This window comes from Aspergillus tubingensis (assembly GCF_013340325.1).
Source record: "Aspergillus tubingensis WU-2223L DNA, scaffold_7, whole genome shotgun sequence".
Taxonomy (NCBI): domain Eukaryota; kingdom Fungi; phylum Ascomycota; class Eurotiomycetes; order Eurotiales; family Aspergillaceae; genus Aspergillus; species Aspergillus tubingensis.
This window is the reverse complement of record NW_023336281.1, coordinates 1,686,811-1,701,258: the sequence shown is the minus strand read 5'-3', so window position 1 is coordinate 1,701,258 and position 14,448 is coordinate 1,686,811. Positions and strand designations below refer to the sequence as shown.

General features: G+C 47.8%; 6 protein-coding genes across 6 annotated transcripts; 3 read left to right on the top strand and 3 right to left on the bottom strand.

Annotated features, from left to right (window-relative positions):
• Nucleotides 1-803: 803 nt before the first annotated feature.
• On the top strand, nucleotides 804-1,263 carry AtWU_05529 (uncharacterized protein; the record flags this gene model as incomplete). The annotated part of the gene is made up of 3 exons (XM_035500639.1): nucleotides 804-887; nucleotides 949-1,147; nucleotides 1,214-1,263. 3 exons carry the CDS (start codon nucleotides 804-806, stop codon nucleotides 1,261-1,263), a joined length of 333 nt encoding a protein of 110 aa, XP_035356532.1.
• Nucleotides 1,264-1,599: 336 nt separating this feature from the next.
• On the bottom strand, nucleotides 1,600-2,727 carry AtWU_05528 (oxidoreductase,short chain dehydrogenase; the record flags this gene model as incomplete). The annotated part of the gene is made up of 4 exons (XM_035500638.1): nucleotides 1,600-2,316; nucleotides 2,383-2,513; nucleotides 2,582-2,648; nucleotides 2,707-2,727. The coding sequence occupies 4 exons, from the start codon at nucleotides 2,725-2,727 to the stop codon at nucleotides 1,600-1,602; spliced, it is 936 nt and encodes a 311-aa protein (XP_035356531.1).
• A 548-nt stretch (nucleotides 2,728-3,275) lies between these two features.
• AtWU_05527 (cobalamin-independent methionine synthase II family protein) lies at nucleotides 3,276-4,560 on the bottom strand (the record flags this gene model as incomplete). Its single annotated transcript, XM_035500637.1, has 2 exons — nucleotides 3,276-4,243; nucleotides 4,302-4,560. The coding sequence occupies 2 exons, from the start codon at nucleotides 4,558-4,560 to the stop codon at nucleotides 3,276-3,278; spliced, it is 1,227 nt and encodes a 408-aa protein (XP_035356530.1).
• A 453-nt stretch (nucleotides 4,561-5,013) lies between these two features.
• Nucleotides 5,014-6,203, bottom strand: AtWU_05526 (ceramidase; the record flags this gene model as incomplete). The annotated part of the gene is made up of 7 exons (XM_035500636.1): nucleotides 5,014-5,197; nucleotides 5,254-5,371; nucleotides 5,428-5,712; nucleotides 5,779-5,922; nucleotides 5,972-6,032; nucleotides 6,100-6,112; nucleotides 6,157-6,203. 7 exons carry the CDS (start codon nucleotides 6,201-6,203, stop codon nucleotides 5,014-5,016), a joined length of 852 nt encoding a protein of 283 aa, XP_035356529.1.
• Nucleotides 6,204-8,258: 2,055 nt separating this feature from the next.
• Nucleotides 8,259-8,913, top strand: AtWU_05525 (similar to An01g06790; the record flags this gene model as incomplete). Its single annotated transcript, XM_035500635.1, has 2 exons — nucleotides 8,259-8,403; nucleotides 8,507-8,913. The coding sequence occupies 2 exons, from the start codon at nucleotides 8,259-8,261 to the stop codon at nucleotides 8,911-8,913; spliced, it is 552 nt and encodes a 183-aa protein (XP_035356528.1).
• Nucleotides 8,914-9,643: 730 nt separating this feature from the next.
• Nucleotides 9,644-14,437, top strand: AtWU_05524 (transcription factor domain family protein; the record flags this gene model as incomplete). The annotated part of the gene is made up of 9 exons (XM_035500634.1): nucleotides 9,644-10,162; nucleotides 10,219-10,432; nucleotides 10,488-10,625; nucleotides 10,683-10,796; nucleotides 10,851-11,048; nucleotides 11,100-11,124; nucleotides 11,185-11,787; nucleotides 11,843-13,550; nucleotides 13,601-14,437. The coding sequence occupies 9 exons, from the start codon at nucleotides 9,644-9,646 to the stop codon at nucleotides 14,435-14,437; spliced, it is 4,356 nt and encodes a 1,451-aa protein (XP_035356527.1).
• Nucleotides 14,438-14,448: the final 11 nt, after the last annotated feature.

The window sequence follows — 14,448 nt, the reverse complement described above, 5'->3', positions numbered from 1 at the left end:
TAGAATTCATTTTAGCTGACCAAAAATGACAACCACATCATCATGGAATCAGTTTACCGTTCACGAACAACAAAATGAACAGATATATTGCCTCATCTTCAATTGCAAAGAAAGACAACGACAAGTAGGTATATACTGGTAGTTCCACTGTTAGTTTTTAGTCTCATGCAATCCTTTCTAGATGCTACCAAGCATAGAGTCCGAAAATATTATCAATAATGCCTCAAGACTCAAGTTCACATGCTTGTTACCAAAGCTTTCACTCCTAGCCCCACTATGGAGCCGTTCCTGAATATCAACATTATAATGCACGGTGTGTACAGCTCATAGCTACCAGATATGCCTCCATTGCGAAGCGGATGGGTTACTCGGAATGCATATCGAGGCTGCCCTCGTGACATGAGGGAAGAGTAAGTTACCAATCCAATAATTTCATCCCTGAAAGACAGAAGAATGCATGAGGCTGGCTGAAGGTACGCTCTCGTGCAACCTACATCTAGACAGAGATGTGTTCTGCTATACTTCCTATACGAGCATTTAGAAAGTGAAAGGCTACGCGCTCGAATATGACGCAGACTAGCTGGCATGTTGTACAAGTATCCCAGAGTGCAACCACGTACACATCTCCCGGTGTACACAATTGTTGACTCTTGGAGAGCACTCCTTCAGATAAAAATATAATAAGCGGTTCTCTTCCTCTATACAGGGCAATTCTCCAGTTAACAAGTCATCCTCTCCGTTGTATCTTCTGTCTCAATTGTGCAACTTCCAAACAGAAATTCCAAGGTGAACAAAACAGCAAAATGTTTTCCAAGCTCTTCATTGCCGTTACCACCTTGATGCCAATTTTGGCCATGGCAGCCCCCCAGGTTGATACTACCATTCATGTAAGTTCATATCTGTGAAGGTTGCTGCCATACTCAGATCTGACGCAACCATTTAAATCAGGCTTCCCTTTGGAGTGAACCAGATCGAGGAGGTCCCCAACAGAATATCCTCGACACCAATTGCCACGATCTGGACCTGAACCAGTATGCTTCTCAATCTATCATCTCTGCAGATGAGCTTTATACTGATGGTATTTCCACAGCTTCCACCATCTTGGCTCAGCGGAAACCACTCCTCCCCATGCCTGCAATCTATATGGGTACAAGCAACTCCACATTCCGAACGTTTCAGAGAATGTATTCTGACTTTATATCTCATTTTATAGTGTTCCCCAATGCGGTGGACCAGTTTTGTGTACCTTTGGTTTATATGTAGCTGATTTCGAGGCCAACCCCCCACCCGGATGCTCACCGGAAGTTGCAACTACTGCCGCCTCTATTATCTGCTCCTAGATTTTTTTTTCAGAAGGGAGGGTGCTAAATAGCAGGCAGTCCAGAAATCCTTGAATTTCTTCTGGTTATCTATGGGCCTTAATATGGGTTTTTCTCCATCCTCTGGGTGGTTTTTTCCCATATCGTGACGTAAATGCGGAGGCCACTGTACTAGCGATAGTATCATATTAATTTTAATTAATTGCATTGACTTTGCGATATCATGTCTTCCTATATGAGTCAAAAGAATGGAACAGCAGCATCTCCATCATACGAGGCATCACTCACGCCGCTGTCTGCCGTACCTCATTACCTTCCAATCCACAATCGTAGCCACAACGGGATAAATCAATAAAGCAGCCCAACTAAGCAACCAGTCAACCAAGGAATTGTCCCGCGGACTAGGCCCACGCATATTATTCAGTAGAAACCGCGTCTGCAAATCCGTCGGGATCATGTAGCATCCCTTATCAAGCCCTGCAAGGATCTGCCGAGCCACATCCTCGACCGTCAACCCTCCGATTTTAACGGCAGTGCCATCAATCTCTTTACATATCCGCGGCTTCCGCGCTTGTTGTACGTTGATCCTCTCCGTCATGAATATCTTGGGAAAGCTGCAATGAACCTGTATAGATCCAGCAGGAGAATACATGAGACTCTCCTGTCTCAAACTATCGGCTAATGAGCGGACAGCCGCCTTCGATGGTGAATATGCGGCGTACCCTGGAACTGCAACTATACCCGCCGTGGACGCTGTGAAGATAAGGTGGCGTGATTGCTGAACTTCAGTGCGCTCCTTTTCCAGTTTCAGCTCACTGGCCCAAACCTTCATGACAGCCTGAGAGATGAACGCCGCTGTGAGGTAATTCCGCTCCATGCAGCTCTGAATCGATGTCGCGGAGATGTCCACGAAGTGGCCCACTTCCTCGCCGGCGCCACCTGCGATGCAGAAGAGGGCAGTTATGCATTTTTCAAACCCGTTGATGAATCCAGATACCTAATCAAAGGTATGCTGGTTAGCAACGTATTCTTTCTGTGATGCCGAGATATCTTTTGCACTGACCTCATCGCTATTGGTCAAGTCCAATCGCTGGATACTGATGACTTGGTCTTCGTGTACGCGCACAGCGTCCATATCCACCTTGAGTTTGTCCAGATCATTCTCAGAGCGTGCGATTGCTGTCACATGAGCTCCTGGTAGTGGATCGTGGGTCAGTGCCTGCCGTACGCATGCGATGGCATGGAATCCTTCTTCAACATACCTCTCTTTACCAGCGACAAGGAGAGTTCCCTCCCGAGACCCTTGGAGCCACCTGCCACAAGGACATACTGGTCTATGTTCAGTAGCCCACAGGAAGTTGGAATTCAAAGAAAGAGACGCGCTTACCTTTCCTTCCACGTCAAACATCGTGTTGTGGTCTGGCTACTGCACGGGCGTGGAGCTTGGATCCTAGTTAGGAAATGCGTCAAACAAGGGTCTTGTCTTGGTTGGTGACGAAGAATAGTAAGTCCCAGCCTTTAATCCTGAGCGATGAGAATTAAACGTGGCCAAAACTAGTTTGGATACGTGCTGTAATTGATGCCATTTGGGGGTGGTAGCGGTGAATATATTACAGGTCATATTTTTGCTTTTGCATAGTTCTTACGAGTATGTATCCTGGGGAACAATAATGCGGTATCGGGCGTGCTCGCTTTGCAATGGTAGTAAGTCTCGATCAAGTTGTGTTTCATCTCTACTAGTGAAGGTGTGTCATGTCACTACATATACGCATGCTTCTCAGCCTAATTTCATCAAATTGCGCCTACCGATGCACCCCTCACCACTCCCATATGTACATCACCTTGCCACGTGCTAATATGACACGTCTGTTAAATACATAACTCATTTCACATCATCACATTTCCTTCTCTATTAAGAGGCCGGAAAGCACCGCCCCAGTCACTGCTTTGAGAAGCTTAAGGTTGTCCCCAGATCTCATCAGCGATCTGCCTGGTCAGACCCAGCTTCTTCTTCTCGTCCTCCAAGCTCAGAGGGTATCCGCTCTCGTGGGTACTGAAACCGCACTGAGGGCTGACGCAGATCCGCTTAAGGGCCTCCTCGCGAGTCTCACCACTACCAGCGCTAACGAAGTCGGCGGCCTTGTAGATCCGCTCCTTCATCGCCTCCTTGTCCTCCAGCTCGCGAAGCTTGGTGCTAATGACACCGACAACAACGTTCTTGTTCTTGGGCAAGAACTTGAGGGGCTCAAAGCCACCTGCACGCTCGGTGTCATACTCAAGGTAGAATGTGTTGACGTTCAGGTTCTCGAACAGCTTCTTGGCGATGATGTCATAAGATCCCTCCGCAAAGTGTCTGCCTCCGATGAAGTTACCGCGGCAAAGGTGAATACCGGTGTGCATGTCAGCAGGGATTTTGCTGATTGAGTCGTTGTACAGCTTGATGTAGGCGTCAAGCAGATCTTCGACAGTGCCGATGTTGTCCTTGTCTTCTTCCCAGCCCTGACGGAAGGCCTTGGAGCAGAAGTAGGCCATACCCGGGTCATCGAACTGGACGTTTCTCAGTCCAGCCTTGTACAAGGCGTCAAGCTCGGCCTGGTACACCTTTGCGACGTCCTGGAAGTACTCCTCGTCGTTGGCGTAGGCCTCGGGAGTGTAAGCCTTGCCCTGCTTGTAGCGCATGTGGAACCAGGCGGGAGTGATCATGGTCAGCTTGATGGTGTGCCATTCACTCTCAGGCAGGGCCTGCTGAACCAGCTTCAGTTCGTGAAGGTTCGAGACCGACTTTTCGGGGCTCCAGGAAAGCTTGGTTCCAGCGATGACCGAGTCACCGGGCATGACCTTGCGGTCCTTCTCAATCAGACTGACCACGTCGGGGTGGTAGAGTCTGAACATAGAGGCTTCAGCATCCTGAAGACGGATGGTGCCTGATACATTTATCAGTGATATGGTCGACGGCAACAGAATCAGAACGATGAACCATACCCTCGAACTCATCCCACATCTGTCCCCAGAAACGGGTCCGGTTGAATTCACCAGAAGTGACAGCCTTGTAGCCCAGATCCCGCTGGAGCTTGACAACATCACGAACAGTCTCCTCCTCAACGGCCTGCAGACCAGCCTCCTCCTCCGAGATACCGGTATCGCGGATCTTCTCACGCACCGCAAGCAGGTTGTCGGGACGCAGCAAGGAGCCCATATGTTCGGCCCGGAAGGGCGGGGCACTGTGTAGCTGGTTGGCCATTGCGTCTGAGCTTGTTCTTCCAAATCTGTCCAAAATTACTCTGGATAAGAGGATTGAGATTTCTGGCAGGCAAGAGTTCGAAGCTTTTGAGACCGGAAGGCGGGGTGCATCGGCAAGGGCAATTGCCGGTGGGGTGCATTGCGGGGGTCCGATCGCTTACAACTGACTCAATGCCGTATTGCCGATTGGCTGGGTGGGACGTGTGTGACTAAGTTTGGCTTCTTCATTGGCTGAATATTATTCCGGTACAAGCTTATCTCCTATTTCGGATTCATCAATCATTGCTATGACTGTACAGAATGCTCATGGTTCACGGATTCCATCATAGCTTAAGTGGTTGAAGAATGTGAGCTTGAAGCTTGGCTTCGCAGCATATCTGATGCTCGGTCATACCCCAACTAACGTTGTCCCCATCCATCTCCCGCCTCAAATCCACCTTGTAGTGTTCTCGCCTCAGTCTGTCTTTAAATCCGACGTGACACCCACGGCTGAACACTTACCCACAAAAATAGAACGAGAAGCCCAAGGTGCGGGCCAGGCGAATGAGCCCTCAATGGCTCCAACATCTTCACCCGACACTAGGTGATCAATCACTGCGATGAATATGTAAGCGCCAACTCCAGTGCAGATATGCCACCTGTTTCATACCAATTATTAGCTCGGACCCTTGGAAGAAAGCATGAATCTGCATACCACCCATGTAGTTCCAGCAGAAAAGCCCACGGCAGGCCAATAGTCGCCCGCCAGCTCCTCAGCCATTCGCAAATCCACCCATCAACTAGCCAGACGAGGAATCCCAGCTCAAATATAGCTTTGGCAGTCAGTGTGCTGAAAACATGGAAATGGTTGGTAGATGCTTAGTCTTACCAGCTCCAAATCTTACCATACCCCAGATCTGGCGTCGAGCGAGAGAATCCTTTGGCGTTCGCGTGGTGATCAACTGCATTGTCCGGACTCCAATGATCGTCACGCTGACCACGAACGTGACGGAATGTAAGATGAGCTCATCTGTCAGTGCATGGTGTATTATGAGTCCTATAAGAGCTGCACCCAGCAGAAAGGCTAGGATAATCGAGGTTCTGCGACTGGTGTTCACTGTCATGATGCGGTGGAGAACCGGGGTTGTGGCGAGATGCATGGATACATCGTCCACTGTTCCAAATGGATTTAGTGAGCAATACTACGTGGCTAGCAATGGAAGGTAGCAAATGAACTTACTCATCTGAGTATGGTACTTGAGGTTCATGTGAAAAGCTGCAGAAGCGATACCAACGCCTATCAAGCCCCAGTAGGGAAGGGCGCGGAAGACATCCTTATTCGATTGTCGACGAAGATGGTTGATGCCGTATATTGCGTAGAATACTGCGTCCTTTATTAGTTTTGTTTGTAGAAGCGGCAGGTCGCGACATACTGTACACAACATTGGTTAGGGTATTGATGAATTCGGCGACGTATCTGGTCACCACGTAGTCCTATATGATGTTCTTGTTAGGAAGGATAGACACGGGATTATTATGTGCTCTCAAATAAACCAATTACCTCCTCGCAAAAACTTTGCACCGTTAGCTTGGACTTGATCGTAGCCTTCATACTAACTTAGCATGTGAAGTCGATAGGCCCCAAAAGGGACTATCCGATGCCATGGTAAGGAATTTTTGGCAAGTATAATAATCAGGAAATGACACGTATCGGGGAGACCTGATTTATACGTGACTTTCCATCAGTTATCATGGGTTAGGCACCAACAAATTGGCTTATGTCTCCTGCAAGCTGTCATCTATTACCCTTGTTCGAAGGATTATGGACCCGCAGTAAGAGCCGGATAGCGTTTTGATGGGTTGGGCCACTCGCTATCCAGCCTCAGCCTCGTTGCTATTTCGACTGAGTGATTGTGGCTTTATCTAAATTATCGCTCGACAAGAATACTATGATTCTTGTTCGTACACGTGATTTATTGATTGATTGAGTTCTGTTCGATCAATACATCACGATTCTAAGATAAACAGTGGCTTTACTGTAAGTAGGAAATGGATAAATTAACTAGCGACCCTGTCTTACGTGAGCTAAGTGGTCCATTAAAAGGCTCCTACATTGTCCCAACAAAACGTAGATATGCAATGCAGCAGTCAATAGTAACTGCGGGAATTTCAGAGGCGTGAGCACCACTAAGTCGACAGGGGGTAAGTCAATGGATATCCCGGTTTCCTTCGCTTTCAATGTCAACCATTCTTGCCATTTCAAGGGGAAAGTTCAGATATCTTCATTATATGCACCAAATATGGTTGGATATATTTCTCGCAACTATTTTTGAAAAGTCTACTTGTGGTAGTGAAGGGGATAAACAGGTGGTGCATTCCATATACGTCTTTAATTCTTGGGTAATATGGAAGCTACCTATATTTTCCAGGGACAACGAGAATGAAGATAAGTGATACTATCTCCAACTATCATAGTTAGATGGAAGCCGTCACGCTCCCAGATAACGTATATAATATCTTCTGACTCTTGCATCCTCTCCCATGAGGAAAGATTATTACTCTAAGTGTGCGCAATTTACAGTTCTCTATATCTCTATATCTCTATATGTAAGGCTTTTGTTGATTTACCCAGATAATTATCCCAGCGTGACATCAGCAAGGTCAGAAACCACTTCAGCACCACTGCCAGCTCAGAACCATGACGCCTCTTCCCAGCGAGATAATCAGTCTCATCTTTAATTATCTGCTTGAGAATACCTCTGGGAACAAACATCGTCCAAAACGTGTTCCCGGAGCCACTTATTACGATGTGCCACCGGCTTGGCGTTCACAAAGGCTATCCCAATACTCTGTTATTTCTCGTCAATGGCAGGGGATTGTGGAGCCAATTATTTGGAAGAGATTATGCATTAGAGGGCACTTAAGCGTGTTGAACCTTTCCAGGTGCACTACAGGCAATGACTGGCGACGTGCCAGGGTAAATTACATTCGACATATCCTTTGGCAACCATATTTTGTCTTACCAAAGGTGACTGATTTTATGTATCGGGCAAACACTAATGAGTATCTATATGAATGGTATGATCAAGAGTACCACAAAGCGCTCGGCTTCTTGTTTCTGGCGTTGCACAGTTGGGGAGAGCAGCATCCAGGGCTCGAACTGGTATTCAGCGACCACAATCCACATTGTGGAACCTTCAACCCCAGATATTCAGAGTACACATCATCTTTAAGGGATATCCTGTTCAAGCATCGAAAAGCACTTCCATCCTGCCTGAAAGCAAAGCACCTGGAACCCTTACCTAGTCCAGTATGCGTCACGTCGCTTGGAGTAACGGGGACATGGTTAAATGCTGTCTTGTTATCATCATTTGGATTGATCTTTGAACGTCTCCCCAATGTGAAGCATGTATTACTGCAAGATTTTATATGGATGGGTCCTTCTGTAGGTGATATTCGTCGCTTGTTAAGACAAGGTATGCTCTTATTTCCTTTCATGGTCTTCAAGCATTGATACGGGCTAACTGGCGTGCTTTTAATCTAGAAATGATCGACTTCATTCGTTGTGTACCAAGTTCTGTGGAGAGCCTTGAGCTTTCCGTTATGCGCGACCGAGAATGGTCTCCTTTTTTACATGACGACGAACTTCGCAACCATCGACTGACCTATGTGGGGCTTAGTGGGATGGATTATCTGTCCACCCGACTTCATAACCTGAGTATGCGGCTAAAGTCACTCACTTTGAGTCATATCCGGATTAGCAAGGCTCTTTTTTGGCCATCGGCGGAAAACAGTACCAATGCTCCTTACTGGCCGAAACTCGAACGGCTTCTAGTACTCAATGTGCCTCCATACAACGAAGATGGTAAGTGTTGCTGCGCTTGATTCAACTTCTAGATTGCCTTTTCACATGCTGCCGTTTGAGTTACGTATATTGCAATCATCTCTTGTGACTAACACAAGGACAGGGTCCCCATTACTTGGCCTTGATCCTCCACTAACCCGTGAAGCTGCAGTTCGGGAGTCGCTGGCAAACCCTCCGCCGAAGGACAGGTATTCTGACCGGCGGGAATACATCAAAAGTGCCGACCTTGGTATTCTCTATCGGGCCATGGGCACAGCAGCGCAGCGAATGCCGCGACTACAAATCTTGGGGCTCTCACTTCTTAATTATCGTACGGGAGAAGAAAGTAATGAGTCTTTAGAGTTCAGTCGGGATAAGAGCGCCAGGATTGCCCATTTGAGGATCAATACGCAGTGGGGATATCGGCCTGGGATGGAGGTGATCTCCGCCTGGAGCTTGGAGGGAGCAGTGGCTGAGGAGTTTTATAATACTATGGATGTTGTCTTACCGTGGTATGTAGAGGCACAGTAGGATCACTGTGTCAAAACCCACATTTTAGTTTCTCAAGAAAAGAGGATCTTTGAAGTGGGGAAGTATCTGAGTGGAATGAAGCTGTCATATCATGTTGGAATGATGGTTGCGTATCTCGAGTGTCACTTTCATTTTGAAAATAAACAAACGACTTATCTTAAGAAGGATAACCTCTTTGACTGGAATGAATTCAAGTTCGCTGAGCTCCCAACCGTCTCAAGAATTTCAGTTCAGGCAAGACCCGTAGTATTTTCCTGCAGATTTCAGGGATAAGGTTAGCGGTTAGAGCCGCTTTCACGCCTGCCGTAATTTCCAGACTTTATTATAGGCTTCCCATATTCCTCCTATCACTAATCCGCGTGACAGTCGTTCTGCACTCGACTTCCCACAAACACATTTCTTTGGTGTGACCCACAGCATGCAGGTATCACTGCAGGGCCAAGCCAAGCGGGCGCCTCGTATTCTTCTGGCTAGCTAGCTGACAACGCATACGAATCCTCCAATCAAGATACTTGTTTTTGTCCCCCCATCCTGCACCAGCATTAGCTCTTCCCACTATGAAACAGTATCAGCCCCATCAGCTTGACCTCTGCAGAGCCTCGCGCGGGGTACAAATCTCCCGCAAGAACGCGATCTTCCATCATGACAGCTTCACTCGCCATTATTCTTCCCTTAGCATCAAACATCAACTATTACAGAATACAAAACCAACCCTTCCTCAATAAGCCAAATGGTCAAACCACAAGATGACACTTCACACCCGCCTAAGAAACCATCACCGGTGAGGGTAAAGGCCAAGCCGGCCACAACCACCAAGGCTAAGAAAACGCCATCTTCGAAACCTACAAAGCCGAAGCCAGTACAGGCAAAGTCCAATGGCGTGGCAGCAGCGAAGCCAAAATCTGCCGTGGTCGAGCCTAAGCGGAACCTATGGGAAGAGGCGTGGATGTCCGTCGATGTGGGCGACGCGAATAGGAAGCGTCTGACTCAAAAGTGGCAAGATAGGAACATAAATCGGATGGGAAAACTGCCCAAAGAGTACGTAGAAGGTGTTATGAATCTGACTAAAAGCAAACTACGCATTCATCAGGAGCGATGGCCGTCAAAAACGAAGGGGAATGCTTATGATCGTGCAAGTGCTATCTTGAAATCGGTCATGACCGTTCAGGCGTTGGGCGATGTGGTCGTTAAATTTGATCCGACAGGCTATGCGTCTATTGCATGGGCGGTGGTTTCCTTTGGTCTGACGGTTTGTAATCATTGACTTAGTTTCTTACAGGATGGACATATGGTTGACTTTTGCAGCTTATCCAAAACAACCAGGAACGGATGCAGCGCATTTGGGAAGCTTCCGAATACCTGGCCGTACTCCTGGCTCGATACTCTCGCATCGAGGCTCTTTATCACCGAGTCCAGATTTCCAATGCGGCCGAATTAGGGGATGCCATTGTCAATGTGTACATATGTGTACTACAGTATTCTGCAAAAGTGAAGCAGGCAGTTACATCGAAGAGATTAGGTATCAAGGATGTACCTGCCCCATGAACGTTGTCAATACTGATTATTTTGCCTAGACCGGATTATCCAGAGTTTCAAATCACTTACCCAGGAGCCGCTGAAGGACTTGCAAAGTGCCATTCAGGGAAGCGACGAGATGGTGGAAAAGTGGTTTCGGCAAATAATGGCTGAGCAGCAGCAATTCATGTTTGAAAGTAAGTGGAATACTGTAGCTACCATGGAAGTTGCACGCCGTGCTGACATGCTACCAGCCCAAGAAGAGGAGATGAAGCGAGTCAAGGAGGTCCAGAGAATTCTAGGAGATGTTTCCAAGAGTACATCCATGATCATGAAGGGCATTGCGAAGATCGATAAGACACTTTCAGGTACGTTACAGTGTCGTTTCCGGTAGCAAGACCCAGAGGCTGAGATTTATGAAGGGGAGATTCAGACGCAGCTACTTGAATGGCTGTTCCCCAGTGATATGGCTGCGGCCAGTGATGGCAAACACAAGAAGCTAAGGTCTGCCATTGTATCCAGCGATGAGACTGAGGTAGCAGGGAGGTGGTTGCTTGAGCGTCAAGAATACAAAACTTGGGTGGACTCTCCACAATCCTTGCTTTGGCTGTATGGTGAATGTATGGAACAATATCCAGAAACAGAATTGCATATACTAACAGAATAACTAGCTGGATGTGGAAAATCGTCCTTATGGTATGCGAACCGCCCGCCTTGTGCCCTCTGGTTACTTCTAAGCCGGCTAATTCTCTACAGTTCAACCATCGTCAACCAACTTGAAACGCTGTTCAAGAAAGACAGAAACCGGGTACTATTGCGGTGGTACTTTCGTTTCGATGAGACAGACACGACGCGCATCGACCTGTTATTGCGGTTTGTCCTACGACAGTTGGGAAGTAGCCTTGGGGGCTTCCCAGAAGACATTTCCAGTGCCTTGGTAGAAGACCGGAAGTTCGCACGCTATCCTGACACCAAGACACTCATCGAATATCTGCATAGCATCCTATCAGTGCTTGAGCTACAGAAGGACGTCTTTATAATACTAGATGGCCTCGACGAAGTTCCGAAAGAGTCAGAAGACCGAGAACGTCATAAATTGCTCGAACTCATAAAGCGACTGGCTCAGTCAGGAATTTCGAACCTTCACATTCTCCTTGTCAGCAAGAATGAAGATGATATACGACAATGTCTTCGGGGACATCTGAAAGACATCCTGGTGGAGATTGACGTAGCGGAAGGACTCGAAGCTGACATTCGCAATTACATTGACACTACTATGCGGCATGGTGATGGCATAAGCGACCTCCCTGTTTACCTAAAGGCTCGTATTCAGACACGGCTTATAGAGGGGGCTAAAAAGTGCAGTGCCCGCCGACCGCTATGCATATTCATTACTATGGCTAACAAATGGTAGGAACTTTCTCTGGGCTACATCATTGGTCCACGAAATACGCGAGTGTCGAAAGGACCCCAAGAAAATTGAGGCAAAGCTAAACGAAGTTCCGACCAGTATGGTAGCCATTTACGAGAAACATTTGAGGTCTGTAAGCGAAGTCGACAGGAAGCTTTTGAGGGCAATGTTTATATGGCTTCTGAGGCAGCTACGACCGCTCACTCAAGATGAGATTGCCTCTGCAGTTGGCCTTCATGACAGTGATGCGGTTTACGAAATATGTACAGGCCAATGGGTGAGCCAGTCCACGCAAACCTTGACAATTAACCGCAAGAGCAAGAAGTGTGATAAAGTCCTTCGGTTCGCCCACTATTCGGCGAAAGAGTACTTGGAGACCCAGGTCCGCATAGGTCAGGACAGTCTTATATCGCAATTTCTATGTTCCGAGGAGCAAGCCCATTTTGAAATTACCCAACGCTGTCTTGATATTCTGATGCTGCCATTGGGGGCGGGAGATTCGGCCAATGTGAACAGTTTCGAACTGACGCTACGGAGCTATGCTGCCGAGTATTGGTTTCAACATTACCAATTATTCGACAAAGCAGACGGCATGGCCAGTGAACGTGCTATGCTTCAAGGGAGAATTCGTGGACTATTCCAGTCTGAAAGATTCGATGATTGGCTGAACTGCCTTGATGCGGGTGAACCTATAATGGACAAAAGTGGGACGAAAACCGACAGTAAACGCCAGAGACATGCCTCAAGAATCCACTATGCGCTTAAACTCAATCTCAGGCCGGTCGTCGAGGGCTTGATTCAAACTGATCCCAAGAATTTGAGCGCAAGGAATTCTGACGGGGAGACAATACTGCAAGTGGCAGTTTATCGTGGCTATAAGCAGATTGTTGCGGACTTGTTGAAACATGTCGATGTGAACGCCGAGAAAGGTCCCCATGGAACCGCACTATATGTGGCTTCCGCTCAAGGACATGATTCAATCGTTGAAATGCTACTTAACGCCAAAGCAAAAATAACAGGAACTGAAGATGGGATTTTGGGTAACCCTCTCCATGTGGCAGCGTACAACGGATACAACTCCATTATCAGCCTGCTACTTTCAGGTGGAGGAAAGGCAAGTAACTATTCCCGGGGTATTGCAGTCGACCATATAGCTGGATTCTTTGGGACTGCTCTTGTGGCAGCATCAGCAGCTGGCCATGAATCAACAGTGAAGATGCTGCTTGAACAGGGTGCCAGTCCAAATAAGGTTGTCGGTAGATTTGGAACAGCGCTCCAGGCTGCGTGGAACGCAAAGCCTCTCTCCAAGGGTATTATCGCCGCTCTCAAGGGTAGCGGCGCCAAAGACAAAGCCCCAACCCACAAGTCCTGGACTACAGCATACAGAAGAATGGAGAAGACTGACAGTGATACCGTTTCAGCCTATAGAAAGTTGTTTCTGCCACAGAAGTCCATTACAAAGGAGCTTTCGCAGCGCCAGAGGCTACTAGCTACCGCATTGGACAAGTGGAGACGGTTGCCCTGTTTCTGGAATCTGGAGAATTGTCAGGCAAGTTTGACTGCAGCATACCAATTCTCTGTCCCATTTGTTGAACAATTGGAAGACATCAAGAGGTACATAAGTGGGATGCGCATGGACAAACACGAACTAGAAAGTGAGGACTTCCTGTACAAAGCGTTGCTCTGGGCTGGGATCAACCACATTATTGAGGTAGGTGAAGATTCCTATCTCCGTTTCTTTCATTGACTAACTCAAAGAAGAACATAGGAACATTGGTTTCAGGATGTATGAGAAACCTCGTCGAGGACTCGCCATCGCCACAGAAGTCCTCTGCCAACGAGTCGCCCCAAATACCTCAAGCTTTCTTTATTGGGCTGCCAAAGAATGCGACCAAAGGGCTGAGTCCTTCAGACCTCAATGATTTAGTTGCCATGGACCTTGATGTGCAGCGCGGAAGATTCGACGATGAGAACCTACCCGAATCGGAATCTGGGCCACAACGTGCTGGTCTTAGGCCTGGATATCTGGCGACAGTAGATCTGCTGTCCCATGTTAAGGACCTGATTCAGTTCGGCAGCAAGTGTACACAGTATCACGGACTTATAAACGATGGCCGCGAAATACCGTATCACACCAGAGCCAAGGTGGAAGACCTCACGTTTGAAGTCTACTCCGCTGTGATGCGTCTTGCCACGATGAAAAAATGGGACCATGATTCTATTGTGCTTCAACGTACCGTCAAGCACCTGAGCACAATCCGCATTCCACGTATGAGCGATATTGACTCCGCTTGCTGGAAGGACCTGACATTGGCTGGAATGTCCAGAGAGACCAGGCTCGGGGGCGACGCACTGGCAGAGATTGCTAAGCAAGTCCAAGGTACTGTCCATGCCAATGTGCAATCAAGCCTATCCGGCCAGCTTGATTCAATCCGCGCTGGCTTGGTCAATGACGTGCAAGTGAGCCTCGCTGCACTTATCAAAGAGGAAATACGAAATGCAGTGGCGCAGTCTCTGCCTACTCAAGTGCAAGAGTCAACTAGACGTTCCCAATCTGCTAAGGCCGCTCAGGTTATATTGGCCGAACCTCGGTCGTGATGCAGAGTTTC